General features: G+C 40.4%; 1 protein-coding gene across 2 annotated transcripts; it reads right to left on the reverse strand.

Moving 5' to 3' along the window:
• Positions 1–3,379: 3,379 nt before the first annotated feature.
• On the reverse strand, positions 3,380–13,912 carry TRMU (tRNA mitochondrial 2-thiouridylase). Of its 2 annotated transcripts, none has more exons than XM_071552591.1 (11): positions 13,788–13,912; positions 13,210–13,375; positions 10,923–11,029; positions 10,246–10,368; positions 8,890–9,062; positions 7,903–7,956; positions 7,362–7,380; positions 6,419–6,519; positions 5,605–5,749; positions 5,291–5,373; positions 3,380–5,027 (listed from the first exon to the last, which is right to left on the reverse strand). In XM_071552591.1, exons 1-11 carry the CDS (start codon positions 13,873–13,875, stop codon positions 4,881–4,883), a joined length of 1,206 nt encoding a protein of 401 aa, XP_071408692.1. In that variant the 5' UTR covers positions 13,876–13,912; the 3' UTR covers positions 3,380–4,880. The 2 variants fall into 2 exon arrangements, with proteins under 2 accessions (XP_071408692.1, XP_071408691.1); XM_071552590.1 differs by having other exon boundaries at positions 7,314–7,380.
• Positions 13,913–14,003: the final 91 nt, after the last annotated feature.

The raw sequence follows: 14,003 nt of genomic DNA on the forward strand, positions 1-14,003 counted from the left end.
GACACAAGTTGTGGTTTTTCAGCTACATGATCCTAATCTTATTATCACGTTCTCTACTTTGGAAGGGAAAAATACTTTTCTAAGTAGTTATTCACATGAGTATTTGAGACCAAATATATCAAGACCTGAAGAGTTTATTGACCACTTGAAAGTGAAATCACCTGTTTGCAATTTGTTGCCCAAAGTGGGAGAAAAATGACAAAAAAATGAAAAGCCAATGAATTTCAAAAAGCACGTTGAAGCTAATCTTCTGCAATAGGTAAAAAAAAAGAAAATTCACCTGTCAGTCAGACTGCTCTTACCCAGTTCAAGCCTAACCTTGGCCAAATTCCAGCCTTGGCAAAGGCTGTGTGAGCGATGGTGTCAGTGATGACCCTTTGTAGGAAGCATGGCTGCCTGACCCCAGCACCAATCTCTGCTCTCACCTCTCTCTTTTTTTTACCTCCCTGTTGCCAAGTTCTTACAGCTGTGCCACTGTGCATTTTTGCAACCATTTTGGGTCAGGCCAGGGCAGGCTGCAAGCCCTGGGGCAGGCTGGAGCATGGGATTTGGCCACTGCTCTCAAAACTACTGCACAGTGGTTGGGCAGAACTGATGTGACAGAAACCACCCTCCCCTGTGACAAATACAGTTAGAAATGGTGATGGTGCTGCTCATCCTACAGGTAGCAGCCAGCTCCAGCAGGAGAAACATAGAAATGTGCCTCTGTAGGCTGTTCTGTCAGATGCCCCTGAGAAACTGTGTCTCCATGCAGGACAGAGTGAAATTCTCATGGCCAAAGATCAGTAAGAGAGAAGCAAGGATCTCACGCAAAAGTCAGTGGTTGAGACTCTTATCCAGGAGAAGCACAGGGGACGGAAAGAGAAATGTTCCAACCCCTCTGAACAGTACGAGCTACTTGAAAATGCTGGTTTAAACATGCAAGTGTCTTGTTGGTGGATGTGTGCAACCTGTTGTGAGACATCCCACACAAGAAGCTATCTGCAATTTGAATTTCACAAATGCCCACTATTTCCCAGCTCTCAGCAGTATGGTGAGGTTCACTGGGAGCAATAGCAGCAATCATTTCATCATGTCAAAGGTCTTTGCTTATCACCATGGCAAGAAGCTGAGCTGCACAGAAGCTGAGAGGCAGCCTCCACCCTTCTCAGACAATGAGTCTGTACTAACGAAACACTGCCCATACTCACCTCTAGTTCTGATGAAGATTCTTCAACAGAACTACAAGGTTCAGCTCTGATGATAAAAATCAAAGACCCTGAGCCTTAAAAGTGAATGGACACCATTGCTAGAGAGGTTTCCACTGAAGAGCAGCATGTTAGCTTATGAATTTTCTGCATTAGTCATTCTGGATTGCTGCTGTATCCCATGTTAAGGATGCTTAACTAAAAGAGGGAAGCAGAGCATATGTTAAAAAACTTCCGTCCAGCAGGAGCTCTAGCAGATGTTAATTGCATCCTATGCCAGCTACAAGCAGGACATGGCTAACCTCTCCTGCCATGAGGGACTGCCTCAGTGGCTCTCAGCACACCTGGGATGTCGTTGCCAGAACCCCTAAATTCACCATGTTAAAAGCACTTAAAATTACTGGACTGACTGTGCCTTAGCCAAACGAGTGTCCTGAATCCACTGGGCTTAGGATGCACCAGATACTGTACCAGCAATTCAACAGCAAAGCCTTCCCAGGGATAATGCACTGAGAAAACCTGTCCTCAGAATGGGATTTATAAAAAGTGAGCCTACCTGACAGAGACAAAAGAAAACAGAAAAAAAAAGAGCTGAGGAAGAATGAAAAAGGTCTTTTTCTCTTCAAAGGTTATGAAAACATGTTCAGGCTGCAGAGAACACATTCAGCTGCTTAAAAGTGAGGTGCCTTCTCAGCATTCTCATAGCAAGCAGCACTTCACCAAGCAGTACAGCAGAGCTCAAACCACTCAGCAGCTCCACCCATCACTGAAGCAATACTCACACCCAGAAAACCACGAGAAACTACTGAGCCCATAGGGCAGGATGAACATTTTCTTGAAAAAAAACCCCTAGCAAATTTATCAAAATTATTGTGTGTGTGTGTGTGTATCTCTTAATATCTGAGGTTATTGATGAGTGCACCCTTAAGGAGCAGAGAACCTCCTGTAGAATGTGTGATACCTTGTAGCCAGTAGAATGTTTCCTTGAATGCTAGGTGAACTGACTAACCAAGAGTGTGCTGACATATTGTATACAGTAGACAAAAGGTGAAGCTGTAACTAAAGTAGTTGTAAATTGTAAGCCTTCTGATCAAGCCTTCTGATGTTGCTGTGCCTGATCTCTTCTGACTGTCATTAGCACCCCCCTTACCCTTACAAATGGTGACCCCAACAACCAGGAAGACAGAAAACTGGAAGAAACCTTGTTTGCAGGCCCTGCTCCTCATGCAGCCACCCTGGTACCTGCTGGAGAGACAATACAGAAAGACATGGACAATTCAGGAACTCTCTTCCCGACAGATATGGAGGGGCTGATGAGGGAGATTGCAGCACCTGTCATACAAGAAGCTGAGAGAGCTGGGGTTGCTCAGACTTGAGAAAAGAAGGCTCAGGAGAACTTACCACTGCAGGTTGTGGAGTCTCCATTCCTGGGGATATTAAAAATCTTACAACACAGCGCTAATGTCGCAGGTTTGGCCCAGCTGTTACCAATCCTGGACTGGACCCCCTTCCCCCTCCCAGAACTTCCCAGCAAAGGCAAGGAGAAAGAAACTGAAAAGAAACACACTCTAAAGAAACTGAACTGAATAAAAAGAATAGATTATATTTTCTAACATTCGCAATCACACTGTATACACAGTACATAGGATCCCACACCCAGGGAAAAGGGGAAAAAAGGGGAAACTGATTAACCAGAAAATTAGGAACAAGCAAACCCAAACTAGCAAAACCTAAATGAATCACACGGACATAATTAAAAACCTCAAAGAAGGGGAACAAAACATGAAACAATCTCACTCAGGACAGGAGAACCACCAACAACCGGAGGGATCAGGCTGCAACCACCCACGAGCTCCCCGGCCAAGAAAGAAAAACTAAACCCCCCCTCACCTGCTACGTGGAAGACACGTGTGGAATACTTGTAACTTCCGTAGATACAATGGTTACCTAGGAAGCCATGGGTCAAACCATTACACCTGAACAACCTGCTGCAGCTGCCCTTGTTTGGAGCAGTGGAGTGGAAGATGATTCCAGAGGACCCTGCCAAACTCTGCAGTTTTGTGAACTTTATAACTAAATTTTGAAGACACAGAAATGGCTACATCCATTTTCATGTCCTCACAGTTGAACCTACCTCTATCAGAGCAGACTGTGTGATGACATAATACAATAAAAACCACACTAGACTAAGACAAAATTTATGAAGATTTTAATTGGGATATTTACAGCAAAACTCAGATGAGGACAACATGGAGCACTAACTCCCTAAGTAATTAATTCTACATTTTGCAATGTAACCTCATAAAACCACATAAAAGTCATGACCAGGACCTGTAACAACCAACCTAATACAAATAAGGAGTTGATATGAAGCATTAATTGTCTTTACAGTTAACCTACACAGGGACAGACACTCTAAAAACAGACTTTGAATTGATTTTGGCACCAGTGAAAAAGAATGGTTTTCCCCTCTCAAGCAGATTTACTGTAATGTCAAGTAAGATTTTAACAGTCTAGGGGTATTCTACAGGGCTCCTTGAACTGTGTTTAACTTTGCCAGACTGGCAGGTAGACATTGAAGAGTCTTCTCCCCCTTTTACTTTTCTTAGCAGAGGAAATGGAAGGAATTCTTAGAAAATACCAAGAAAACTGAAAAGGATGTACATACAATCCAAGCCTTCAGATCTGCTAAAAAGATCTATTTACACTATTTACACTACAGCTTTCCTACTGCCTAGAGTGGATGTAAATCTGAAAATTCTATGCCCACTTGGAAAGCCCTGCTCCAGCAGAGCTGTAATTTAGAGACAGTTACCTTCTACTACCATGTTAAATGACAGGAATTCATTTTTGTTGACTTGCTGTAATAATGTTTTATTATAAGCTTAGGGTGTCCTTAATATGCACCCAATCCTTACAAAAACTTACCACTCCTTTTTGAGATATGGCAAGATCCAATAATTATTATCAGGTCTGTATCAAGTTCGATACACAATAAGGAAATCCCTATGAATTTGCATTTTTTTCAAACACAACAATGCATTCTTTCCTCCAGGAGACAAACCAAACAGCCTCAGCTGTAGCAGCAGTCAGTTGTATGAAAGCATTTAACATTCAAGCCTGTTTTTAAGTCCCTAAGATTTGTACTTCTTCCTGTAAATATCTGAAACCACTTCTTAATACAGTTTAAGAATCCACAGGTTTTTTTATAAAATTATAAAATGAAAAATAAATACCTGTTACTTGAAGTTCATTTAAAGTCCTGAATTTGAACATCATTCACTCCTTTTCCTCAGTTCAAAGCACAAACACACATTTAGTGTAAAACAACATAAATACTAGGGAGAGATACCTTTATGTAATGGGAAAAAGAAGCATTTCAGCTATGTGTAAGCTATTTGTAATTTCAGATATGATTTTTGTATTAAAATTCTTGTATGTGTACCTACTATTACAGTTAACAATTTCAGACACCCCTTGATACATATTAGCATAAATAGCACCACATAGTCCAGCAAAATTGCACTGGACTGGTTTTAGTTTTAAACCTGTTCAGCACTAACAGTCAAGAGCTGGGACTCTACAGTCAACTGACCTTAACAACGTATAGATCAACAAAAGCTGCATTTATCATAGGTTTTATTATTCTCAGGCAGCAAATTCTCCAAATGCTTCAATAAACAATCCCATGTGTTACGTAGCTGGTTCGATTTTGTCAATCTCTTCCTTCTTTGGACTCTCCCCTCGGTTTTTGCCCTGTTGCATGGTATACACTGATGGGCCCATCCTCAGGATCTTCCCACTGCCCAGGCACTCATCACCTTTGTAGAACACGGCAAACTAGGAGACAAACACAGGCAGAGTCTTTTTAGCAGTTGCAAACTGCATGGTGGGCAACCACAGGCTGTACAAGACCTGCTGGATAGTAAGCACATTCTCATATATTTCTTCTGACTAAATCTTAAAAAAAACCACAAAACCCTCCAACACCAATAATTTAAATAATAAATTAATTACTCCAGCTAATAAAACAGCTACTCTCTTTCACTAGCCAGATCAGCTAAACACAAAAAAAGGAAAGAAAACTACTTCTAATAACTTACCTGTCCAGGTGTGATAGCTCTTGCTGGCTTCACAAGCGTTACCCACACACTGCCATCTTGGTTTAGAGTCAGGACACAAGGCACTAGAAAATGACCAGACACCTGACGGTTAATTCTTATGTTCACAATAAAAAACCTTCATAACTAGGCTAAACAGATCTAAGTCAAGATACTACTCCACAGAACGGTTCCGTAAGACACTGCAGAAACAGAGGCAAGCCAAAACAATTCAAGTATTTCTGCAAAACTACACTAACACACTACCAGAGTTTCATAAACTGAGCAAAACAAAAAATAAAACTAGGTTTGATTACCCAGTGCCATCTGGTGCCGAAACCTGAAATGACATTCCATCATTTTCTCTCTAACAAGCTCTGCTGGAGGTTCCTCTGCTATCCAGTGCACTCTGTTTGTTCGCAGCAGGTCTCTGTACAGAGCAGGGTGGTCTCTGGATGGTGCCTTAAAATAGGTTTATTTAATGCTGATGGTTTTGCCAGAGAGCGTATAACTTGTAAAGCATGAAATACAGAGGAAGCATCAAACCATACCAAAATGAAGGCAAAATCAGTAAGAAAGCAAGCATTTATTAGCACTTTAAGTAGGCTAAAGCAAGCTTGACTTATTGTCAGTCTTCTCCATCTCAAAACCATGTCACTCTGAGTCACCTGATATGATTAGCCATTAACACACCAATTATTTGGAGTATTACATATATTCTGTCTCAGTTTTCAAAATGATAAAACTGTATTACTGGCTCCTAATTCTTTTACTAGAAAAACAAAGTAGCAATACATCATAAATGAAGATAATACACATTTTATAAACCCTACCATACTATGATAAAACCCTCATACTTTCGAGTAGAAAATGAGAGCTCAGTAGACTGACTAATTCTTTTCAATATTCGCCCTTTGTTTGGCAAAGTTCTATGCCAAAATCTAAACCAATTTGCTACTCAAGAAAAGCCCCTTTGGACAAGATGGTTCACGTTGGCCGATGCTACATTAGCTGGTTCCTGTTTCCCCAAGAGGAAAGCCAAGAATTCTGGCCAGGTTAGGATCAGATTCCATAGAGCAGCAGCCACAAAATGCTTGCATTAGTCATTTGCAACACCAGCGTTTAACTCACCACATAGACATCTCTAGTGCTGACATCTTTGTCCACAACAAACCAAGCCTCCTGGAGGCCTGCCAGCCTAGCCCTCTGGCCTATTGTGTAGAGGAACCAACCTAAGGAAAGATGAAAATGGAAAGCTGCTACAAACTTTTCTTTCAGAAAAATACACTAAAATCATTTCCCCAAAACTTTACCACTAAACAAGAATAATAAACCAAGCTGTCTTAGAGAAGCAGGCCAATTACAAACTCAACTAACATCTACTTGAAAGTCTTCATCTGCACCTGAAGCATGATTTCACACTAATCCATTTCAACTGTGAATGTATTCTTAGGTATTGTAGTAGAAAAACATTTATTTGAGCTTCAATTTGGGGTTTTGCTACCATTCAATCTTGCTAATTTCCCTTTATTTTTTAGACCAGTGCAACATCCTACTACCATAAATTTTCTGGGAGAGGAACTCCATTCTGGCAGATCAAACTGACGACAGCAAAAGGACACACAGGAGAAAAGGAAAATTTAAGCTGCTCGTGTTTTGATGTCTCCTGCTGTGTATCACTGAGGTGCATGGTGCATTTTTTCTGCAACATTAAAGTACTAAAGAATCTGAAACTGAAGCACTGTCATTTTAAAATAATTAAATGAACAGTGGTCTCTTGGTATTAAAATAACCACTCCTCAGTATCAACAGAGTAACCCTAATAATTTACTTTCTTGCAACATGGAACAATTAATCAAGAATCAGTTGTAGTTCAAAGCTCTACTACAAAGCAAGTTTTCCACAATAACAAACTGGGAAAATCTTGTAGACTTCTATGGGATTTCACAAAATTTGTCCCTCCAAATATGAGCAGTATCATTCCATTCACCTAAAAGCAACACATTAAGGTGAGTTAGCCAATTACCTTTGTGTGTTCCTATCACCTGTTTATCTTCAATGGAAACAAAGTTACCTGGTTGAGGTTCCAAATACTACAAAAGCAGAAGAGACAAGTCACAAGATGGACCAAGAAAACCTCATTTCAGGTATATTTCAGACTCCATCACTACATTCTATTGAAGCTAAAAAATAGCTTCTTAAGAAGCAAAATCTGCCTAAGCAGTTTACAGACTCTTCCTTGATGCTGCTCTAGAGAGAGAAGCAGGAAGAGCAGTCCCTACCAGGACTAATTCTAAGCTTCACTCCCCCATCCTCACATACACATGGGGACATCAGGATTCAGCCATTTGTCCCGCTCACATCCCAACCATTTCTCAGAGCCTGGCAGCCACAGAAGTGCATGTTCACTCCCTTTGCTATATGCAGTGAGTGACTGCTCGTGGAGAAGCAAGGTATTTCCTACAGGCTGTTGGTGTGAGCTTCTGCCTAGCCCTGGGACTTCAAAGGTAGATGGGACATTGCTCCTCACTGTGTTCCACAAACTGCTGGAGGTTTTTAATAAAAACTGAACACTAGAACAAAACAAATATTGTCACAGATTTAGTGTTGCTCACCTCAAGAAGGAAATTTTCAAAGTTTCTTTCACCAATGAAACAGACTCCCATACTCTGAAAAGAAAATGTAGAATTGGATCCATAAAAGCAGGGAAAAACATTTGAAATAATTTCTACTAATAATCTCTCCGAGATATTCCCCCGCCATGTATTCCAAACTATCCTAGGCATCTCATAAACAAAACCACATCTGCACCAACATAGGTAAACTAATTCTATGCAGTATCACTGAGAGCTGTAAGCACAGAAAATAAAAGAAATAATAGGAAATAGAACACATATTCAATAAATAAATAAATACATTAACACTGGTGACTATATTGTATGTATATCAAAAACAGAAGCCTCATTCATATTAAAGTATAAAAGAAACAGAATGATACAGTAATGGTCTATCTCTTGAAAAAAAATTCAAAAACAAATAGGCTTTCCTTTTCCTTTCAGTTACTGCCCACATTCCTCAAATACTCATTTACAGAAGATGAATATAAACATGAAAACAATCAAGACAGCATTAGCAGAACAACTATGGCCTACATTACATTTTTTAAGATCAGCTCAAGAAGTGTTAGTTCTCAGAGAAACATGGGGTTTTTTTGATTAAAGAGTAACTGGAAAAACAGTATGATCCAATTTCTAAAGACATAATGAAAAACAATTACAGTGAGGAAGTCTTTAACAGATATGGAGAATAGAGACCAAAGGCTTCTCCACTGCTGTGACAGAGGATGCTTTCCTTCAAGCTCACAGCATCCTACATATTCACCTTCACCTTAGTTCTTCTAAGATACAATAGTAGACAAAATATCTTTAAGCTAAAATACACAACTAACCACAAGCTCATGAAAGTACTTCTAGGGAAGGAGACAGCTATGAAAAATGCTTCCCAACCTATTCTATTATGGTGCTCAGATTAAAGTTCAAAAAGTTCAGGAAAGTCTGTTTTAGAGAGAAATACAAATCAAAAGACTTCAAGTGTTACCATGCCTCTTTTTTCTTTAGCACATGATGAAGGTCATGTTCTGCTGCTATCTTCTTTACAAAACTTTTTGTTAAATCCCCCAAAGGGAAAATGGTTTTCCTCAAAGCGTCCTGTGAGATCTGACTTAGAAAGAAGGTCTGGTCCTTAAAGAGGTCAGCCCCTTGAAGGAGTTTCACAGCTGCAAAGTGAAACACACAAAGCATCTCAACATAACTACCACTGATAGTTTAACTTCCATTAGTATTTGTTTGACAATCAACATTTTAGTTTTATTATTTCCAAATACATGTTAAAGACAGTATTTCACAGGTTTTTCAAAATCTAATTGAAAATGCTTGGGTACTTTTTCACCACTGAAAAGTATCTAGAAAGATTCTGACTTTGTCCTGTGCAGAATCTTAAAAAGTCTTACACTGCCTCACCCATTGCAACAGTGCATGTGTCACTGGTAAGGACATCAACAATACAAAAAAATGAAAACAACTTTCACATTTTATGTGAAAGAGAGAATGAAGATTCAAATACCTTAGAGTATACTGTTCTTCAAAAAGACACTGGTTTGCCCTGAAATTCAAAAAGACAGTGTTTTGCCCTGAAATCTCCCTGCTATAAATCAATGATTTAAACAATCAGAGGAGTTATTTCCAATGCTCAGAGATGAGAGTTTGACTTTCTTCTTTAAAATAGATGCAATCTTCTGATTGCCCTGATCAAATGAAATTGGTGCAGTTTTTCAGTCATGTTGTGTCCACTCTCTTTAAAAGCTTAATAGCTCTGCTGTTGTACAAACACTACTTACACATTTCGCAATTCCAACGAACACAAACTACAGGCCAATAGTTCAGTCACAACTAATAATACAAATCTCAGTGACAAGGAAAAGAACCCTGTTTAGAACACCCCAAAATATTACAAGTGTGAATCACAGTCTGTCACACGTATAGACTATCAGTTCTGCTGGCGCCATTTCAACTGTCCAGAAATAAAATTTTAAAATAAACCACAACAAATAAAGCCCTTTAAGTCTAGAACAAACAAATGAAAGTGAGGAACCTGTAACGCAAAAACATCACCAAGGCAGCTTTCCATAGCAGTAGTTTGTAAGTTTCTTTCCCTTTGGGTAATAGCAGCTTTTCCCTACACATCAGTATTCACCTGGCTCTTAAAACAGAACATGTAATACTTGACAAGTCTGGGTAACTTTCAGTAATGTCATACCCTGTTCTGCACAACCAACCTTTTACAAAGGATGGGGTTTAACTAGTAATCATTGTGTGTAAGGTAGCAAACATCCCTGGTTCTGTGACACCTAACACAGTTTAAGTATCTCAGATGAAACATGAAATGAAGACACAACTTACTATTTCTAACTTCAAAACGGTTTCTGAAAAGCCTCTGTGGTCTTTTAACATGTTTCTGTTGAAACACTTCCTCATCCTCTAATGAAGTCCTAGCATAATGCCCAGTAGCAATTGCATCTGCTCCTATCAAGGAAAAAAAAAGCCAAATAAAACACAAAGGTATGTACTTGAAATTCACAGCTCAAAACAGGACTGCAAATATCCAGTAAGAAAAGCAGAAAGACATGAAAGAAGAAAACCTATAGGGAAGTCTTACATGGACAATAATCGTACTTCTGCTATTTAAATAATGTAAACTATTCACCAGCGTGCCAGTACTTGTGCTTTCATGCTTTAAGGACCACCTAAGAACATACCACTTAATGGTCAGGTCAATGCATGTTCCTGAATTAAATCTGTTCCTACGGATGAGCAACCCAGTCTAGTGGAAGATGTCCTTGCTCAGGGCAGGGGAATTGGACTCCATGTCCTTTAAAGGTCACTTCCAATCTGAACATTCCATGATTCCATTTGTAAAAGCAAACTTAAAACCAATTACTTTGCAACTATTGAAATACTGCCACAGAAATATGTGAGTTAGTCAAGCACAAAACCTCACGTTTTTCCCCATCTTTTAAAGAGTTTGTATCCTTCAAGCATGTCCAAGGAACACACTGACACACTTGAAAATGCCTTACCAAGGTTATCCATAGCATAATGCAGAAAGTAGTTGAATTTGATGTGCTTGTTGCACACAATATCAGGATTGGGCGTCCTTCCCAATTCATACTCTTTCAAGAGGTCACTGCAAAATAAAGATTCAAAGTCTATCAACACCATTAACATGCACAATACTATCTGAGACTGGACAATCTGCTTAAACATGAGAAGCTGAGTCCCAGTCATATTAAGCATTTTATGTTAGAAATAAAATATCCACTAGATTTTAACCTGTAAAAAACCAACGCTTTGAAGATTTTCTCCAACATGCACTGAGTACAGGGTCAAATGACCACTTACAATTTTGTAACCCTGCTTTATTAAATTAATACTCCCTCAGGGCAGACGTGGCAGCCCACTCTATGTATCCTACTCATCTCTTATGAAATACTTACTTTTGGAATTAAACAACCCTATATAATTCTTCAAAGGGCAATATGGTGGAGTACACAGCAGGAACTACTGTGTCTCAGCTGAACAGACAGTAACTTCACCTACAGTAATGTCACCATAAGCAATCAGTCATGGGGCTTAATTTTACATACTTTTTCCCATCCTTTTTCTTTCTAGAAATCCAAAGTTTCTCAAAGTTATGTTGTAGTTTTACACTGTTGCATAACTAAAGTACTTTGCATTATTTGCTTGAAAACATTGAAATAATAACTAATGAACTTAAATGAGCATACAGAGATGCCCTGAGATACCAAAAAGCCTAATCACTGCATTATTTTGCTTGTCCTCAGTAGCCACTGAAGTCAGGAGGAACTGAAGGCACAGGCTGGATTTAAAAAAACAAGAGCAATCCCAGTATTTGGTTATTATGCTTTTCACCATCTGGAACAGAATCAGTTGCTCCTTTCTTACTGTGTTATACATTACATTAAAAAACAGAAAATAAAACAACATGTCCTTTATTTTGTCTAACTCCTTTTTTAGAAGCTCTGAATTCAACAACTCATACTAATAATTAAATCACCTGGGTTTAACCAGAGATGCCTCCCTGTTTGGCTCAGCATCATATTCTTATGGTACACTGGGAGTTTTGTAAAGGGCTGAACATAAAGTCAGGCTGACATCAGTTCAGAGCTTCTAGTAAAGCACAGAACCAGAGAAAAGGCAATGAAAGATGCCTGATGGATCTCTCTCTGACATAAAGATCTGAAACAGACTTTGCACAAATTGTGGAAAAGACAAGACCTGGCATAGTTCTCATGATAAAAGGTGTTTTATGATGAATAGTCCTTTAATGAGAGATCAAACGATGAGTAAATCTAAGGTCAGTATGACATTAAAGAAAGGATTCCAAAAAACCAAGACACTTGTAACAGAATGTTTGGAAACACTGTATTAATAAATGATAGTAAACAAAAGGAAAGCTGAACTTCTGTGAACTTTGGTTCATTTACGGACACCCTGCATGCCTCAAGAAGTTTGGTAACACTTACTCATTCTCTCACACCAAAAGGGAAAAACGGAGTGAACTTTCCCAAAACAGGGCTGTTCTGCTATTTTCTTCAGACTTTAAAAAGTTTGGTGCTCATTTTTATATAACTTCAAAATGCAGTAGAAGTACCACGACCAGGTTATTCCTCAGTTTCTTCTAAGGTAACAGCAGCACTACTTGAAGGGGGATGACAAAGCTCAGGGAACAACTTCTATGTATTTATGTTCAGTGCATAAAGACAAATTATGCTGTTATACCAATACATCCCTTCTTATCCTTCCTCTTAAGAAAAGCTCTCAGCTTTTCCCATGCTGAACTTAAGTGCAACAAATTCACAGAAAATCTGAACACTATCTGTAAAGAACAGTTTCAAATTTGAACAGTTTCAGTTCGAGGAAGCAAGGCTAACTCATGATCATTTTGTGGCAAACACACATTACATAAAATGCACTGCATATATTACACACACAGGCAATAACAAATGATAGTACCCCATTAAAAATTTTTTTCAAGTTGCAATAAGGCTGAGCCAGTACATGGGCAGCCGAAGAAATGACCTGCAACAAACCAATTGCTAGACACTCACAGCTAGGGAGAAATCTATTAATTTATCATCTTGAAACTAAGATATAAATTCTGACCTTAAATACAGATCAGAGAGAATATAATTCCTCCAGTATTTAACAGTTACAGGACATTTTCTTAGCACTGATAATACTACAGTGCATTGCCACTGCTCATTATTTGTCCATTCTTGTTTTTTACTGTAAGGCAGTACCACACTAAAATACTGAAAGACTATCTGCTGTAAATGTTTCTACCTGAACACTTCATTCCAGTATTCCTTCACGTAAGAAACCTGGTGAAACGGGATATCGAGCTTCTGACAAACGCGGTAAGCATCCTCGCAATCTCTGTCAATGGAGCAAGCCCCCTGTTCATCCAGAGGGTCCCAGTTCTTCATAAACACGCCTGTCACCTGGTAGCCTATGAAAGGAAGGTAAGAATCACTTAGAAAGCTAAATTCTTACAGCCTGGGCCAAAACCCCGGTGTTTTTGAAGACTTTCTTGAGTAACCGCTTCCTTTAGAGGATGCGAGTAGCCCCGTACTAAACATCCTGCTCAGCTTTACAGCACAGTTACTGTGTGGCTGGTTCTTTCCTGCAGCTAACAGCTAACTTAACACCAAGCTCTTCCGGCAACCTAGCACGACGATGTGTCACATCGCCGAGCTTCTCCCACGCCCTCCTTTACCGCCCCCTCCCCGCGGCGGGGCCGTTCCCCGTGCCCGAGGCCGCGGGTGAGCACGGGGGCAGCTCCGGCCGGGCCCGGCTGCGGGGTCGGGCCCAGAGAGGGCACTGCCCGGCGCCCCCACACCCCCGCGGCCGCAGCCCCGCACCTCGGCGGCGCAGCAGCAGCGCGGCCACGGCGCTGTCCACGCCGCCGGACACGGCGCAGGCCACACGGCGCCCCGCAGCTGCCAGCATGGCCCGCGCCGCTCCCCGGCCCGGTACGGCCCCGCACGGCTCGGCACGGAGCTGCGCCTGCGCCGGGCGTGGCCTGCCCTGCGCGCTCCGCGCCCGCAGCACCGCCCCCGCTGGGAGCATGCCCGTCC

This window comes from Pithys albifrons, chromosome 3 (genome assembly GCF_047495875.1).
Source record: "Pithys albifrons albifrons isolate INPA30051 chromosome 3, PitAlb_v1, whole genome shotgun sequence".
Taxonomy (NCBI): Eukaryota; Metazoa; Chordata; class Aves; order Passeriformes; family Thamnophilidae; genus Pithys; species Pithys albifrons.

What these genes read in the sequence shown, in the direction of transcription:
- TRMU (XM_071552590.1), bottom strand. Translation starts at nt 13,875, where the DNA reads ATGCTGGCAGCTGCGGGGCGCCGTGTGGCCTGCGCCGTGTCCGGCGGC. An exon ending in ATGTGCTAAAGAAAAAAGAG is followed by an intron (nt 7,957 to 8,889) that starts GCATGGTAACAC and finishes TTTTCTTTTCAG; the next exon opens with AGTATGGGAGTCTGTTTCAT. An exon ending in TTGAAAATTTCCTTCTTGAG is followed by an intron (nt 7,381 to 7,902) that starts GTGAGCAACACT and finishes CTGCTTTTGTAG; the next exon opens with TATTTGGAACCTCAACCAGG.